Genomic DNA, 14,585 nt, shown 5'->3' with positions numbered 1-14,585 from the left:
TCTGGGACTGGGTGTCTCAGTGCGTTAGATACACTGTCCTGTCCCCCTCTGGGACCGGGTGTTACAGTGCGTTAGATACACTGTCCTTTCCCCCTTTGGGACTGGGTGTCTCAGTGCGTTCGATACAATGTCCTGTCCCCCTCTGGGACCGGGTGTCACAGTGCGTTAGATACACTGTCCTTTCCCCCTCTGGGACTGGGTGTTACAGTGTGTTAGATACACTGTCCTTTCCCCCTCTGGGACCGGGTGTTACAGTGTGTTAGATACACTGTCCTTTCCCCCTCTGGGACCGGGCGTTACAGTGTGTTAGATACACTGTCCTTTCCCACTCTGGGACTGGGTGTCACAGTGCGTTAGATACACTTTCCTTTCCCCCTCTGGGACCGGGTGTCACAGTGTGTTAGATACACTGTCATTTCCCCCCTCTGGGACCGGGTGTCACAGTGCGTTAGATACACTGTCCCTTCCCCCTCTGGGACTGGGTGTCTCAGTGCGTTAGATACACTGTCCTTTCCCCCTCTGGGACCGGGTGTCACAGTGTGTGAGATACACTGTCCTTTCCCCCTCTGGGACTGGGTGTCTCAGTGCATTAGATGCACTGTCCTTTCCCCCTCTGGGATCATGTGTTGCAGTGTGTTAGATACACTGTCCTTTCCCCCCTCTGGGACCGGGTATCACAGTGTGTTAGATACACTGTCCTTTCCCCCCTCTGGGACCGGGTGTCACAGTGCGTTAGATACACTGTCCTTTCCCCCTCTGGGACCGGGTGTCACAGTGTGTTAGATACACTGTCCTTTCCCCGTTTGGGACTGGGTGTCTCAGTGCATTAGATACACTGTCCTTTCCCCCTCTGGGACCGGGTGTTACAGTGTGTTAGATACACTGTCCTTTCCCCGTTTGGGACTGGGTGTCTCAGTGCATTAGATACACTGTCCTTTCCCCCCTCTGGGACTGGGTGTCTCAGTGCGTTAGATACACTGTCCTTTCCCCCTCTGGGACCGGGTGTTACAGTGCGTTAGATACACTGTCCTTTCCCCCTCTGGGACCGGGTGTCACAGTGCGTTAGATACACTGTCCTTTCCCCCTCTGGGACTGGGTGTCTCAGTGCGTTAGATACACTGTCCTTTCCCCCTCTGGGACCGGGTGTCACAGTGTGTTAGAAACACTGTCCTTTCCCCCTCTGGGACCGGGTGTTACAGTGTGTTAGATACACTCTCCTTTCCCCCCTCTGGGACTGGGTGTCTCAGTGCGTTAGATACACTGTCCTCTCCCCCTCTGGGACCGGGTGTCACAGTGTGTTAGATACACTTTCCTTTCCCCCTCTGGGACCGGGTGTCACAGTGCGTTAGATACACTGTCCTTTCCCCCTCTGGGACTGGGTGTCACAGTGTGTTAGAAACACTGTCCTTTCCCCCTCTGGGACCGGGTGTTACAGTGTGTTAGATACACTTTCCTTTCCCCCTCTGGGACTGGGTATCACAGTGCGTTAGATACACTTTCCTTTCCCCCTCTGGGACCGGGTGTTACAGTGCGTTAGATACACTGTCCTTTCCGCCTCTGGGACTGGGTATCACAGTGCGTTAGATACACTGTCCTTTCCCCCTCTGGGACCGGGTGTTACAGTGCGTTAGATACACTGTCCGTCCCCCTCTGGGACTGGGTGTCACAGTGTGTTAGATACACTGTCCTTTCCCTCTCTGGGACTGGGTGTCACAGTGCGTTAGATACACTGTCCTTTCCCCCTCTGGGACTGGGTGTTACAGTGTGTTAGATACACTGTCTTTTCCCCCTTTGGGACTGGGTGTCTCAGTGCATTAGATACACTGTCCTTTCCCCCTCTGGGACCGGGTGTCTCAGTGCGATAGATACACTGTCCTTTCCCCCTCTGGGACCGGGTGTTACAGTGTGTTAGATACACTGTCCTTTCCCTCTCTGGGACTGGGTTTCACAGTGTGTTAGATACACTGTCCTTTCCCCCCTCTGGGACTGGGTGTCTCAGTGCGATAGATACACTGTCCTTTCCCCCTCTGGGACCGGGTGTTACAGTGTGTTAGATACACTGTCCTTTCCCTCTCTGGGACTGGGTTTCACAGTGTGTTAGATACACTGTCCTTTCCCTCTCTGGGACTGGGTGTCACAGTGTGTTAGATACACTGTCCTTTCCCCCTCTGGGACCGGGTGTTGCAATGCGTTAGATACACTGTCCTTTCCCCCTCTGGGGCCGGGTGTCACAGTGTGTTAGATACACTGTCCTTTCCCTCTCTGGGACTGGGTGTCACAGTGCGTTAGATACACTGTCCTTTCCCCCTCTGGGACCGGGTGTTGCAGTGTGTTAGATACACTTTCCTTTCCCCCTCTGGGACTGGGTGTCACAGTGTGTTAGATACACTGTCCTTTCCCCCTCTGGGACCGGGTGTCACAGTGTGTTAGATACACTGTCCTTTCCCCCTCTGGGACAGGGTGTTACAGTGTGTTAGATACACTGTCCTTTCCCCCTCTGGGACAGGGTGTTACAGTGTGTTAGATACACTGTCCTTTCCCCCTCTGGGACCGGGTGTCACAGTGTGTTAGATACACTGTCCTTTCCCCACTCTGGGACCGGGTGTCACAGTGTGTTAGATACACTGTCCTTTCCCCCTCTGGGACCGGGTGTCACAGTGTGTTAGATACACTGTCCTTTCCCCACTCTGGGACCGGGTGTCACAGTGCGTTAGATACACTGTCCTTTCCTCCCTCTGGGACTGGGTGTCACAGTGTGTTAGATACACTGTCCTTTCCCACTCTGGGACTGGGTGTTACAGTGTGTTAGATACACTGTCCGTCCCCCTCTGGGACTGGGTGTCACAGTGTGTTAGATGCACTGTCCTTTCCCTCTCTGGGACTGGGTGTCACAGTGCGTTAGATACACTGTCCTTTCCCCCTCTGGGACCGGGTGTTACAGTGTGTTAGATACACTTTCCTTTCCCCCTCTGGGACCGGGTGTCACAGTGTGTTAGATACACTGTCCTTTCCCCCTCTGGGACCGGGTGTCACAGTGTGTTAGATACACTGTCCTTTCCCGCCTCTGGGACCGGGTGTTACAGTGTGTTAGATACACTGTCCTTTCCCCCTCTGGGACCGGGTGTCACAGTGTGTTAGATACACTGTCCTTTCCCCCTCTGGGACCGGGTGTCACAGTGTGTTAGATACACTGTCCTTTCCTCCTCTGGGACCGGGTGTCACAGTGCGTTAGATACACTGTCCTTTCCCCCTCTGGGACTGGGTGTCACAGTGTGTTAGAAACACTGTCCTTTCCCCCTCTGGGACCGGGTGTTACAGTGTGTTAGATACACTTTCCTTTCCCCCTCTGGGACTGGGTATCACAGTGCGTTAGATACACTTTCCTTTCCCCCTCTGGGACCGGGTGTTACAGTGCGTTAGATACACTGTCCTTTCCGCCTCTGGGACTGGGTATCACAGTGCGTTAGATACACTGTCCTTTCCCCCTCTGGGACCGGGTGTTACAGTGCGTTAGATACACTGTCCTTTCCGCCTCTGGGACTGGGTATCACAGTGCGTTAGATACACTGTCCTTTCCCCCTCTGGGACCGGGTGTTACAGTGTGTTAGATACACTGTCCGTCCCCCTCTGGGACTGGGTATCACAGTGCGTTAGATACACTTTCCTTTCCCCCTCTGGGACCGGGTGTTACAGTGCGTTAGATACACTGTCCTTTCCGCCTCTGGGACTGGGTATCACAGTGCGTTAGATACACTGTCCTTTCCCCCTCTGGGACCGGGTGTCACAGTGTGTTAGATACACTGTCCTTTCCCCCTCTGGGACTGGGTGTCACAGTGCGTTAGATACACTGTCCTTTCCCCCTCTGGGACTGGGTGTCTCAGTGCGTTAGATACACTGTCCTTTCCCCCTCTGGGACCGGGTGTCACAGTGTGTTAGAAACACTGTCCTTTCCCCCTCTGGGACCGGGTGTTACAGTGTGTTAGATACACTCTCCTTTCCCCCCTCTGGGACTGGGTGTCTCAGTGCATTAGATACACTGTCCTCTCCCCCTCTGGGACCGGGTGTCACAGTGTGTTAGATACACTTTCCTTTCCCCCTCTGGGACCGGGTGTCACAGTGCGTTAGATACACTGTCCTTTCCCCCTCTGGGACTGGGTGTCACAGTGTGTTAGAAACACTGTCCTTTCCCCCTCTGGGACCGGGTGTCACAGTGTGTTAGATACACTTTCCTTTCCCCCTCTGGGACTGGGTATCACAGTGCGTTAGATACACTTTCCTTTCCCCCTCTGGGACCGGGTGTTACAGTGCGTTAGATACACTGTCCTTTCCGCCTCTGGGACTGGGTATCACAGTGCGTTAGATACACTGTCCTTTCCCCCTCTGGGACCGGGTGTTACAGTGCGTTAGATACACTGTCCGTCCCCCTCTGGGACTGGGTGTCACAGTGTGTTAGATACACTGTCCTTTCCCTCTCTGGGACTGGGTGTCACAGTGCGTTAGATACACTGTCCTTTCCCCCTCTGGGACTGGGTGTTACAGTGTGTTAGATACACTGTCTTTTCCCCCTTTGGGACTGGGTGTCTCAGTGCATTAGATACACTGTCCTTTCCCCCTCTGGGACCGGGTGTCTCAGTGCGATAGATACACTGTCCTTTCCCCCTCTGGGACCGGGTGTTACAGTGTGTTAGATACACTGTCCTTTCCCTCTCTGGGACTGGGTTTCACAGTGTGTTAGATACACTGTCCTTTCCCCCCTCTGGGACTGGGTGTCTCAGTGCGATAGATACACTGTCCTTTCCCCCTCTGGGACCGGGTGTTACAGTGTGTTAGATACACTGTCCTTTCCCTCTCTGGGACTGGGTTTCACAGTGTGTTAGATACACTGTCCTTTCCCTCTCTGGGACTGGGTGTCACAGTGTGTTAGATACACTGTCCTTTCCCCCTCTGGGACCGGGTGTTGCAATGCGTTAGATACACTGTCCTTTCCCCCTCTGGGGCCGGGTGTCACAGTGTGTTAGATACACTGTCCTTTCCCTCTCTGGGACTGGGTGTCACAGTGCGTTAGATACACTGTCCTTTCCCCCTCTGGGACCGGGTGTTGCAGTGTGTTAGATACACTTTCCTTTCCCCCTCTGGGACTGGGTGTCACAGTGTGTTAGATACACTGTCCTTTCCCCCTCTGGGACCGGGTGTCACAGTGTGTTAGATACACTGTCCTTTCCCCCTCTGGGACAGGGTGTTACAGTGTGTTAGATACACTGTCCTTTCCCCCTCTGGGACAGGGTGTTACAGTGTGTTAGATACACTGTCCTTTCCCCCTCTGGGACCGGGTGTCACAGTGTGTTAGATACACTGTCCTTTCCCCACTCTGGGACCGGGTGTCACAGTGTGTTAGATACACTGTCCTTTCCCCCTCTGGGACCGGGTGTCACAGTGTGTTAGATACACTGTCCTTTCCCCACTCTGGGACCGGGTGTCACAGTGCGTTAGATACACTGTCCTTTCCTCCCTCTGGGACTGGGTGTCACAGTGTGTTAGATACACTGTCCTTTCCCACTCTGGGACTGGGTGTTACAGTGTGTTAGATACACTGTCCGTCCCCCTCTGGGACTGGGTGTCACAGTGTGTTAGATGCACTGTCCTTTCCCTCTCTGGGACTGGGTGTCACAGTGCGTTAGATACACTGTCCTTTCCCCCTCTGGGACCGGGTGTTACAGTGTGTTAGATACACTTTCCTTTCCCCCTCTGGGACCGGGTGTCACAGTGTGTTAGATACACTGTCCTTTCCCCCTCTGGGACCGGGTGTCACAGTGTGTTAGATACACTGTCCTTTCCCGCCTCTGGGACCGGGTGTTACAGTGTGTTAGATACACTGTCCTTTCCCCCTCTGGGACCGGGTGTCACAGTGTGTTAGATACACTGTCCTTTCCCCCTCTGGGACCGGGTGTCACAGTGTGTTAGATACACTGTCCTTTCCTCCTCTGGGACCGGGTGTCACAGTGCGTTAGATACACTGTCCTTTCCCCCTCTGGGACTGGGTGTCACAGTGTGTTAGAAACACTGTCCTTTCCCCCTCTGGGACCGGGTGTTACAGTGTGTTAGATACACTTTCCTTTCCCCCTCTGGGACTGGGTATCACAGTGCGTTAGATACACTTTCCTTTCCCCCTCTGGGACCGGGTGTTACAGTGCGTTAGATACACTGTCCTTTCCGCCTCTGGGACTGGGTATCACAGTGCGTTAGATACACTGTCCTTTCCCCCTCTGGGACCGGGTGTTACAGTGCGTTAGATACACTGTCCTTTCCGCCTCTGGGACTGGGTATCACAGTGCGTTAGATACACTGTCCTTTCCCCCTCTGGGACCGGGTGTTACAGTGTGTTAGATACACTGTCCGTCCCCCTCTGGGACTGGGTATCACAGTGCGTTAGATACACTTTCCTTTCCCCCTCTGGGACCGGGTGTTACAGTGCGTTAGATACACTGTCCTTTCCGCCTCTGGGACTGGGTATCACAGTGCGTTAGATACACTGTCCTTTCCCCCTCTGGGACCGGGTGTCACAGTGTGTTAGATACACTGTCCTTTCCCCCTCTGGGACTGGGTGTCACAGTGTGTTTGATACACTGTCCTTTCCCTCTCTGGGACTGGGTGTCTCAGTGCATTAGATACACTGTCCTTTCCCCCTCTGGGACCGTGTGTCACAGTGTGTTAGATACACTGTCCTTTCCCTCTCTGGGACTGGGTGTCTCAGTGCATTAGATACACTGTCCTTTCCCTCTCTGGGACTGGGTGTCACAGTGTGTTAGATACACTGTCCTTTCCCCCTCTGGGACTGGGTGTCACAGTGTGTTAGATACACTCTCCTTTCCCCCCTCTGGGACTGGGTGTCTCAGTGCGATAGATACACTGTCCTTTCCCCCTCTGGGACCGGGTGTTACAGTGTGTTAGATACACTGTCCTTTCCCTCTCTGGGACTGGGTGTCACAGTGTGTTAGATACACTGTCCTTTCCCTCTCTGGGACTGGGTGTCACAGTGTGTTAGATACACTGTCCTTTCCCCCTCTGGGACCGGGTGTTGCAATGCGTTAGATACACTGTCCTTTCCCCCTCTGGGGCCGGGTGTCACAGTGCGTTAGATACACTGTCCTTTCCCTCTCTGGGACTGGGTGTCACAGTGCGTTAGATACACTGTCCTTTCCCCCTCTGGGACCGGGTGTTACAGTGTGTTAGATACACTGTCCTTTCCCCTCTCTGGGACTGGGTGTCACAGTGTGTTAGATACACTGTCCTTTCCCCCTCTGGGACCGGGTGTCACAGTGTGTTAGATACACTGTCCTTTCCCCCTCTGGGACAGGGTGTTACAGTGTGTTAGATACACTGTCCTTTCCCCCTCTGGGACAGGGTGTTACAGTGTGTTAGATACACTGTCCTTTCCCCCTCTGGGACCGGGTGTCACAGTGTGTTAGATACACTGTCCTTTCCCCACTCTGGGACCGGGTGTCACAGTGCGTTAGATACACTGTCCTTTCCCACTCTGGGACTGGGTGTTACAGTGTGTTAGATACACTGTCCTTTCCCACTCTGGGACTGGGTGTTACAGTGTGTTAGATACACTGTCCTTTCCCCACTCTGGGACCGGGTGTCACAGTGCGTTAGATACACTGTCCTTTCCCCCTCTGGGACCGGGTGTCACTGTGCGTTAGATACACTGTCCTTTCCCCCTCTGGGACCAGGTGTCACAGTGTGTTAGATACACTGTCGTTTCCCCCTCTGGGACCAGGTGTCACAGTGTGTTAGATACACTGTCCTTTCCCTCTCTGGGACTGGGTGTCACAGTGCGTTAGATACACTGTCCTTTCCCCCTCTGGGACTGGGTGTCACAGTGCGTTAGATACACTGTCCTTTCCCCCTCTGGGACCGGGTGTTACACTGTGTTAGATACACTGTCCTTTCCCCCTCTGGGACCGGGTGTCACAGTGTGTTAGATACACTGTCCTTTCCCCCTCTGGGACCGGGTGTCACAGTGTGTTAGATACACTGTCCTTTCCCCCCTCTGGGACCGGGTGTCACAGTGTGTTAGATACACTGTCCTTTCCCCACTCTGGGACCGGGTGTCACAGTGCGTTAGATACACTGTCCTTTCCCACTCTGGGACTGGGTGTTACAGTGTGTTAGATACACTGTCCTTTCCCCCTCTGGGACTGGGTGTCACAGTGCGTTAGATACACTGTCCTTTCCCCCTCTGGGACCGGGTGTTACACTGTGTTAGATACACTGTCCTTTCCCCCTCTGGGACCGGGTGTCACAGTGTGTTAGATACACTGTCCTTTCCCCCTCTGGGACCGGGTGTCACAGTGTGTTAGATACACTGTCCTTTCCCCCCTCTGGGACCGGGTGTTACAGTGTGTTAGATACACTGTCCTTTCCTGCCTCTGGGACCGGCTGTCACAGTGTGTTAGATACACTTTCCTTTCCCCCTCTGGGACCGGGTGTCACAGTGTGTTAGATACACTGTCCTTTCCCCCCTCTGGGACCGGGTGTCACAGTGTGTTAGATACACTTTCCTTTCCCCCTCTGGGACCGGGTGTCACAGTGTGTTAGATACACTGTCCTTTCCCCCCTCTGGGACCGGGTGTTACAGTGTGTTAGATACACTTTCCTTTCCCCCTCTGGGACCGGGTGTCACAGTGTGTTAGATACACTGTCCTTTCCCCCCTCTGGGACCGGGTGTTACAGTGTGTTAGATACACTGTCCTTTCCCCCCTCTGGGACCGGGTGTTACAGTGTGTTAGATACACTTTCCTTTCCCCCTCTGGGACCGGGTGTCACAGTGTGTTAGATACACTGTCCTTTCCCCCTCTGAGACCGGGTGTCACAGTGTGTTAGATACACTGTCCTTTCCCCCCTCTGGGACCGGGTGTTACAGTGTGTTAGATACACTGTCCTTTCTTCCCTCTGGGACCGGGTGTCACAGTGTGTTAGATACACTGTCCTTTCCCCCTCTTGGACCGGGTGTCACAGTGTGTTAGATACACTGTCCTTTGCTCCCTCTGGGACCGGGTGTTACAGTGCGTTAGATTCACTGTACTTTCCCCCTCTGGGACTGGGTGTCACAGTGCGTTAGATACACTGTCCTTTCCTCGCTCTGGGACCGGGTGTTACAGTGCGTTAGATTCACTGTACTTTCCCCCTCTGGGGATGAACTCTGATGGGTGTGCGCTGGGAACTGATAAACTCCCTGGTTAATGAGTTACTCGAGAATGGAGGAAACTGGATTTTATCTTTCAGGAGAGGGCGAAACCTGAACTCGCAACTTCCACGAAGTAATTGAAAAGTAAATTAGTAATTCGCCGTATCAGGGTTTATTGCAGCTGATAACGTTCTCTGGACTGAACAATAGAGAATGTCACAGTCTGCCGATCGCCTGAATCATCGAATCAGAGACAATCGTGCAAACACTGTTTAATGAAACTATAAAGAACAACACGTGATGGAGGTGTGGGAGGTGTTGGCTGGTAAAGTTTATACTAACCTTGATCAGCTTGGCCCCAAAGGAAAGCTGTAATAGACAAAACAGCGTTGTAAATACCATACTCTGATTCAGACTGACAACATTTATGGCTTTATCAGTGCAGTTCCCAACAACGTACAGTGTGCGTTGTCATATATAATGTTCAGGATGTTAAACCCAGTCACACACGTTGTGTTGTGTACTCTACACAGGGTTATGCCCAGTTTAGCTGATCTACATCTCCCTGCTGTGCTCTGCCCTCCTCCATGCCCAGCCCCCGCCTCTCAGAATTTTGCTGTGTGCATTTTTGCAGAGGGCTCCGCTCCTCCCAGCTCGCAGCTTGTGGCGTACTTTGCCCTCGGTGGCTTGCAGCCAGTGCCCGATTTCCGCAGCTGCCCTGCCTGTCGAGGGGCGTCGAGGAATTGCTTTGCAACTCCCGCTGGAGGCCCGTGTGTTCATTCTGCCTGTGGATCATTTTGCCAGTCGTGAAAGAAGGTGACTGAGAGACTGATGGAGAGTCTGTGCGTGGAACGGTTGACAGCAATGTGCTGTATTGAGTGAAAACCGGTTTTGCAAGCTCCGCATTGCTTATCAAACAGACATACCATTTAACACATCAACCTCAAAGCATTCAGCCAAACTATTATGCTCATTATCTCCCCCACCGTATACTTCTATCCCTTCCTCCCTCCTGTGTGTATCCAGCTTCCCCCCTCTTAAATACATCGATACTATTCACCTCAACCCACTCCCTGTGGGAGTGAGTCCCACATTCTCCCCACTCTCTGTGGAAAGATGTTTCTCCTGAATTCCCCCATTGGATTTATTAGTGACTGTTTTATATTGATGCCCCCCCGGAGTTCTGGTCTCGCCCGCAAGTGGAAACCCCTTCTCTACGTCTACCCGATCGAAACCCCTTTCATAATCTTAAAGACCTCTATCAGGTCCCCCCTCAGCCTTCTCTTCTCTCAAGAAAAGAGCCCCAGCCTGGTCAATCTTTCCTGATAGTTCTAACCTCTCAGTTCTGGTAACATTCCAGTAAATCGATTTTCCACCTTCTCCAGTGTCCTTTTTATAATGTGGAGACCAGAACTGTGCACAGTGCTCAGAGTGTGGTCTAACTGAGGGATATGGAGACCAGAACTGTACATAGTGCTCCGAGTGTGGTCTAACCGAGGGATATGGAGACCGGAACTGTGCACAGTGCTCCGAGTGTGGTCTAACCGAGGGATATGAAGACCAGAACTGTACACAGTGCTCCGCGTGTGATCTAACTGAGGGATATGGAGACCAGAACTGTACACGGTGCTCCGAGTGTGGTCTAACCGAGGGATACGGAGACCGGAACTGTGCACAGTGCTCTGAGATGCCTGAATCCGCTCTCACCGACCTCCCCTGCGTTTGTGTTGTTGATTACAAAGAGTTGTTTCATCCGTTTAAAACTCAAGGCAACCGGGAATAGTCAGCATGGTTTTGTGGAAGGGAAATCATGTTTAACTAATTTATCGGAGTTCTTTGAAGAAGCGACATGCGCTGTAGTAAAGGGGAGCCTGTTGACGTACTATACTTGGATTTCCAGAAGGCATTTGACAAAGTGCCACATAAGAGGTTATTGCGCAAAGTAGGAGCTCATGGTGTAGGGGGTAATGTATTTGTATGGATAGAAGATTGGCTGGCTGGCAGAAAACAGAGAGTATATATAAATGGGTCCTTTTCTGTCTGGCAAGATGTGATGAGTGGAGTCCCGCAGAGGTCTGTGCTGGGGCCTCAACTTTTTACAACTTATATTAATGACTTAGATGAGGGGAGTGATGGCATGGTAGCTAAATTTGTAGATGACACAAAGATAGGTAGGAAAGTATGCTGTGAAGAGGACATAAAGAGGTTGCAGATCGATCTAGACAAGTTGAGAGTGGGCAAAAATATGGCAGATGGAGTACAATATGGGAAAATGTGAAGTTGTTCACTTTGGCAGGAGGAATAGAAAAGCAGAGTATTACTTAAATGGAGAATGACTGCAGAATTCCGAGGCGGAGAGGGATCAAGGGTCCTGGTGCATGAGTCACAAGAAGTTAGTACGCAGGTACAGTGAGTCATAAAGAAGGCTAATGGAATGCTATCCCTTAACACAAGAAGAATTGAAAATAAAAGTAGGGAGGTTATGCTTCAGTTATACAGGGCATAGGCCGAGGGGCCAAATGGCCTACTTCTGCTCCAAATTCACATGCTTGCATGTTCGTCTTTCACAGAATCTCCAGTCAGCCCAGTTTGTGTTGTCTGATGCTCAATTAACATGGCGGAACAGCTATATATAAGCTGGCTCTCGCCTCACCCTTTTGCGTTTCTCTCCCCTTTCGAACTCGCACTGAGTCCCGTTCACCCGCCGTCTCCCTGTGCTCGCTGACTTACACTGGCTCCCGGTTAAGCAACCCCTCTCCGCTTCTCTCACTCTCGTCCTTTAAGATGATCCTTAAAAGCGACCTCTTTGACCGAGCTTTAGGTCGCCTGTCCCTAATATCTCCTCACGTGGCTCAGGGTCAAATTCTGTTTGGGAATTGCCTCTCTGAAATGCTTGGGAACATTTTACTACATGAAAAATGCCAGATAAATGCAATTGGGGTTGTTGTTATTCTCTGTTCCTCTCTCTTTCTCCCCTTCCCTCTCTTTCCTTTATTCATTTGTTCTCTCATTCCCCCTCTCCTTTACGCAATCATTCTCTCTCTCGTCATGGTCCTGTAGTTTTTTTCCTCCGGGGAACATGCGGTTTGCCTTTAAGGCTTGCAAAGGATCAGCAATGCTTTAAGGACCAGCTTGCCGCAGGAGTTAGAGAAAATGTATTTCCGGTTGCCGTTCGATACAAAGATTCGGAGACTCAAGGGGTGCATTCTCGTTACCTTGGATACAGTCACTGGGACTGAGCATCAAGCAATACGTTTGTTACAATTCAATTTTGAACTGGCTTTTTAGTTGAAGATAGCTTGTTCTGACAGAACACAAACAGGCATCTGAAAAAGTGCTCTCAGACATTTAAACTGAAGAAAGAGAATTTTAGTTTGTTTAATTATTTTCTCTCAAAATTAAAAAAAACAGTCAAGCCAAAACAGAGATCTCTGATAATTTGAACTGAAGAAAGGGAAGTTAGACTGTGACAATCTTTTAGCCCTCAAAAACTCTAAAGTCAGATTGATTCTGTTGAAGTTGTTAATTGTTGAAATTTGCTGGAGAAGGAAGGCATTACTGATTACTGGATTTTGACGACGGACTATTCAACTGTGGAAGAACCTGCTTGCCCCATCGGACGGCTGTGAGGACTTCAAGCAACATTGGACTGTAAATTTAGTTTTTCTAATTAAACAGTCAATTTGTCGACTTAAAGATGCCTAGTTTGGTTAGCCTCATTCGGGGGTTAATAGATGGTACATTTTGGCTGGGTCTTTCTTTAATTTGGAAAGTTTAAAATGTTAGGCGATCTATGGAGGGACGGGATGGATTTAACAGTGCGTTTCTCCCACCACAATCAGAATTGTACATTTTGATTGGGGGCTTTGACAGAAGCGGTCAGTTGTAACACTCTCCTTTAATTACTCATTTACACTCTCCTTCTCTCTCTCTCTGCCTCTCCTCTCGCCAATCATTTTCTCCTTCCCTCTCTCTCTTGCACTCAACTTGTCGCCCCTTCCTCGCCACCCCCCCCCCCACCACCCCGCCTGTCTTCAATCCCCTTCCCCGTTTCCCGCCCTCTTCTTTTTTCACTATCTGCCCTTTCATTCTCTTCGTCCTCCCTCCCTCTCTCCCCCTCTCCCTCTGACCTAGCAGCTGCTGAAAACAGCTGGAAAAGGGGTGCGACCGCACTGCTTGGAACAAAACAAAAAAAAAATCAAACACTTACAACTCAGGAAGATTGTCAGCCGTAGAACATCCCGGGGCTGCATGCTGTCACCGCGTTGTGTTCTCCTCTCGGTCGCGGTGCTTCAGCTGACTTTGTTCGGCCCTGTCGAGCGCAGCCGGAGGAATCTGTGCGTGGTGGGGAGACAGAGAGAGAGGGAGAAAGAGAACAGACACTGAGGGGAACAAAATCTGGAGAAAAGACAGCACCGTACCAGAGGCAGCAACTCAATCTTGGGAGACACCTGGCGCAGTGAAGGAAGCAAGAGAGGTGTGTCGGCTTTAACACATCATGATCCCTGAGTTTCTGTGGTGACCGTGTGAATGCATTCCTTAAAGGTGAAACTGATTTCCTCTTCAGGGGAATTCCTTGGGCTTCTTTGAGCTCTCCCTGGTGGATCAGGTAAAGCAGAGCTGACACATCCTGAAAACGGCCCCACCCCCTTTCAAAGACTGCTTCAACAGCTCGGTGTCAAATTTCCTACCTGGTTTATGCTGCTGTAAATCTCCTTCGGATCTCTTCCTCAGCCTGATCACACTCACTGGACGTGGTTAGCAAATACCGCCTTGTGCCCCTGGGGACGGACGATCTGTCCCTTGATGCCGAGCTCGCTACCCGGGTACGGGAAAGCAGCTACTAAGAAAAGAAACTCTTGTCAGCAGCAGAACATCCCGGGGCTGCATGCCGTCACCGCGTTGTGTTCTCCTTTCGGTCTTTGCTGCCTGTGGCATATGATGGATATCTCCTGGCTGGACAAAATACGTGCGAGGCAGTACTCTCGACGACAGAGCTCCCACGTGCGTTGGCACTAATCAAACAGAGGCGGCTTTGGTGGCCCAGACACGTCCGCAGGATGCAAGGCAGCTGCACACCCGAGGACCTTCTCTGTGGCGAGGTAGCCGGGGCAAGACGACCGCTCCACTCCGTGTTTTAAATTAGACTCTCTCTGTACCGATCTGCTCCGTGTTTTATATTACACTCTCTCTGAACAGAACCGTTCCGTGCTTTATATCAGACTCTCTCTGTACCGATCCGCTCAGTGTTTTATATCAGACTCTCTCCTTGTACCGATCCACACCGTGTTTTATATCAGAATCACTCTGTACCGATCCACTCCGTGTTTTATATCAGACTCTCTCTGTACCGATCCACTCCGTGTTTTATATCAGACTCTCTCTGTACCAATCC

General features: G+C 51.4%; 1 protein-coding gene across 2 annotated transcripts in view; it reads right to left on the bottom strand.

Moving 5' to 3' along the window:
* Nucleotides 1–13,779, bottom strand: part of LOC137360355 (serine protease 27-like) — a 40,715-nt gene extending 26,936 nt beyond the window's left edge. The window contains exons 1-2 of one of the 2 annotated variants that reach the window (XM_068025808.1): nt 13,401–13,779; nt 9,533–9,559 (exon numbers count right to left, since the gene is read on the bottom strand). In XM_068025808.1, the coding sequence (XP_067881909.1) occupies nt 9,533–9,559; nt 13,401–13,443 (70 nt within the window). In that variant the 5' untranslated portion in view covers nt 13,444–13,779. Of the gene's footprint in view, nt 1–9,532; nt 9,560–10,526; nt 10,656–13,400 lie in introns of those variants that run through there. The other variant, XM_068025809.1, reaches the window with a different exon arrangement.
* Between the last annotated feature and the right edge of the window lie 806 nt (nt 13,780–14,585).

The sequence above is a fragment of the Heterodontus francisci genome, unplaced genomic scaffold, assembly GCF_036365525.1.
Source record: "Heterodontus francisci isolate sHetFra1 unplaced genomic scaffold, sHetFra1.hap1 HAP1_SCAFFOLD_1027, whole genome shotgun sequence".
Classification (NCBI taxonomy): Eukaryota; Metazoa; Chordata; class Chondrichthyes; order Heterodontiformes; family Heterodontidae; genus Heterodontus; species Heterodontus francisci.
Note: the sequence above shows the minus strand (reverse complement) of the source record. Positions and strands in the feature narration are given on the sequence as shown.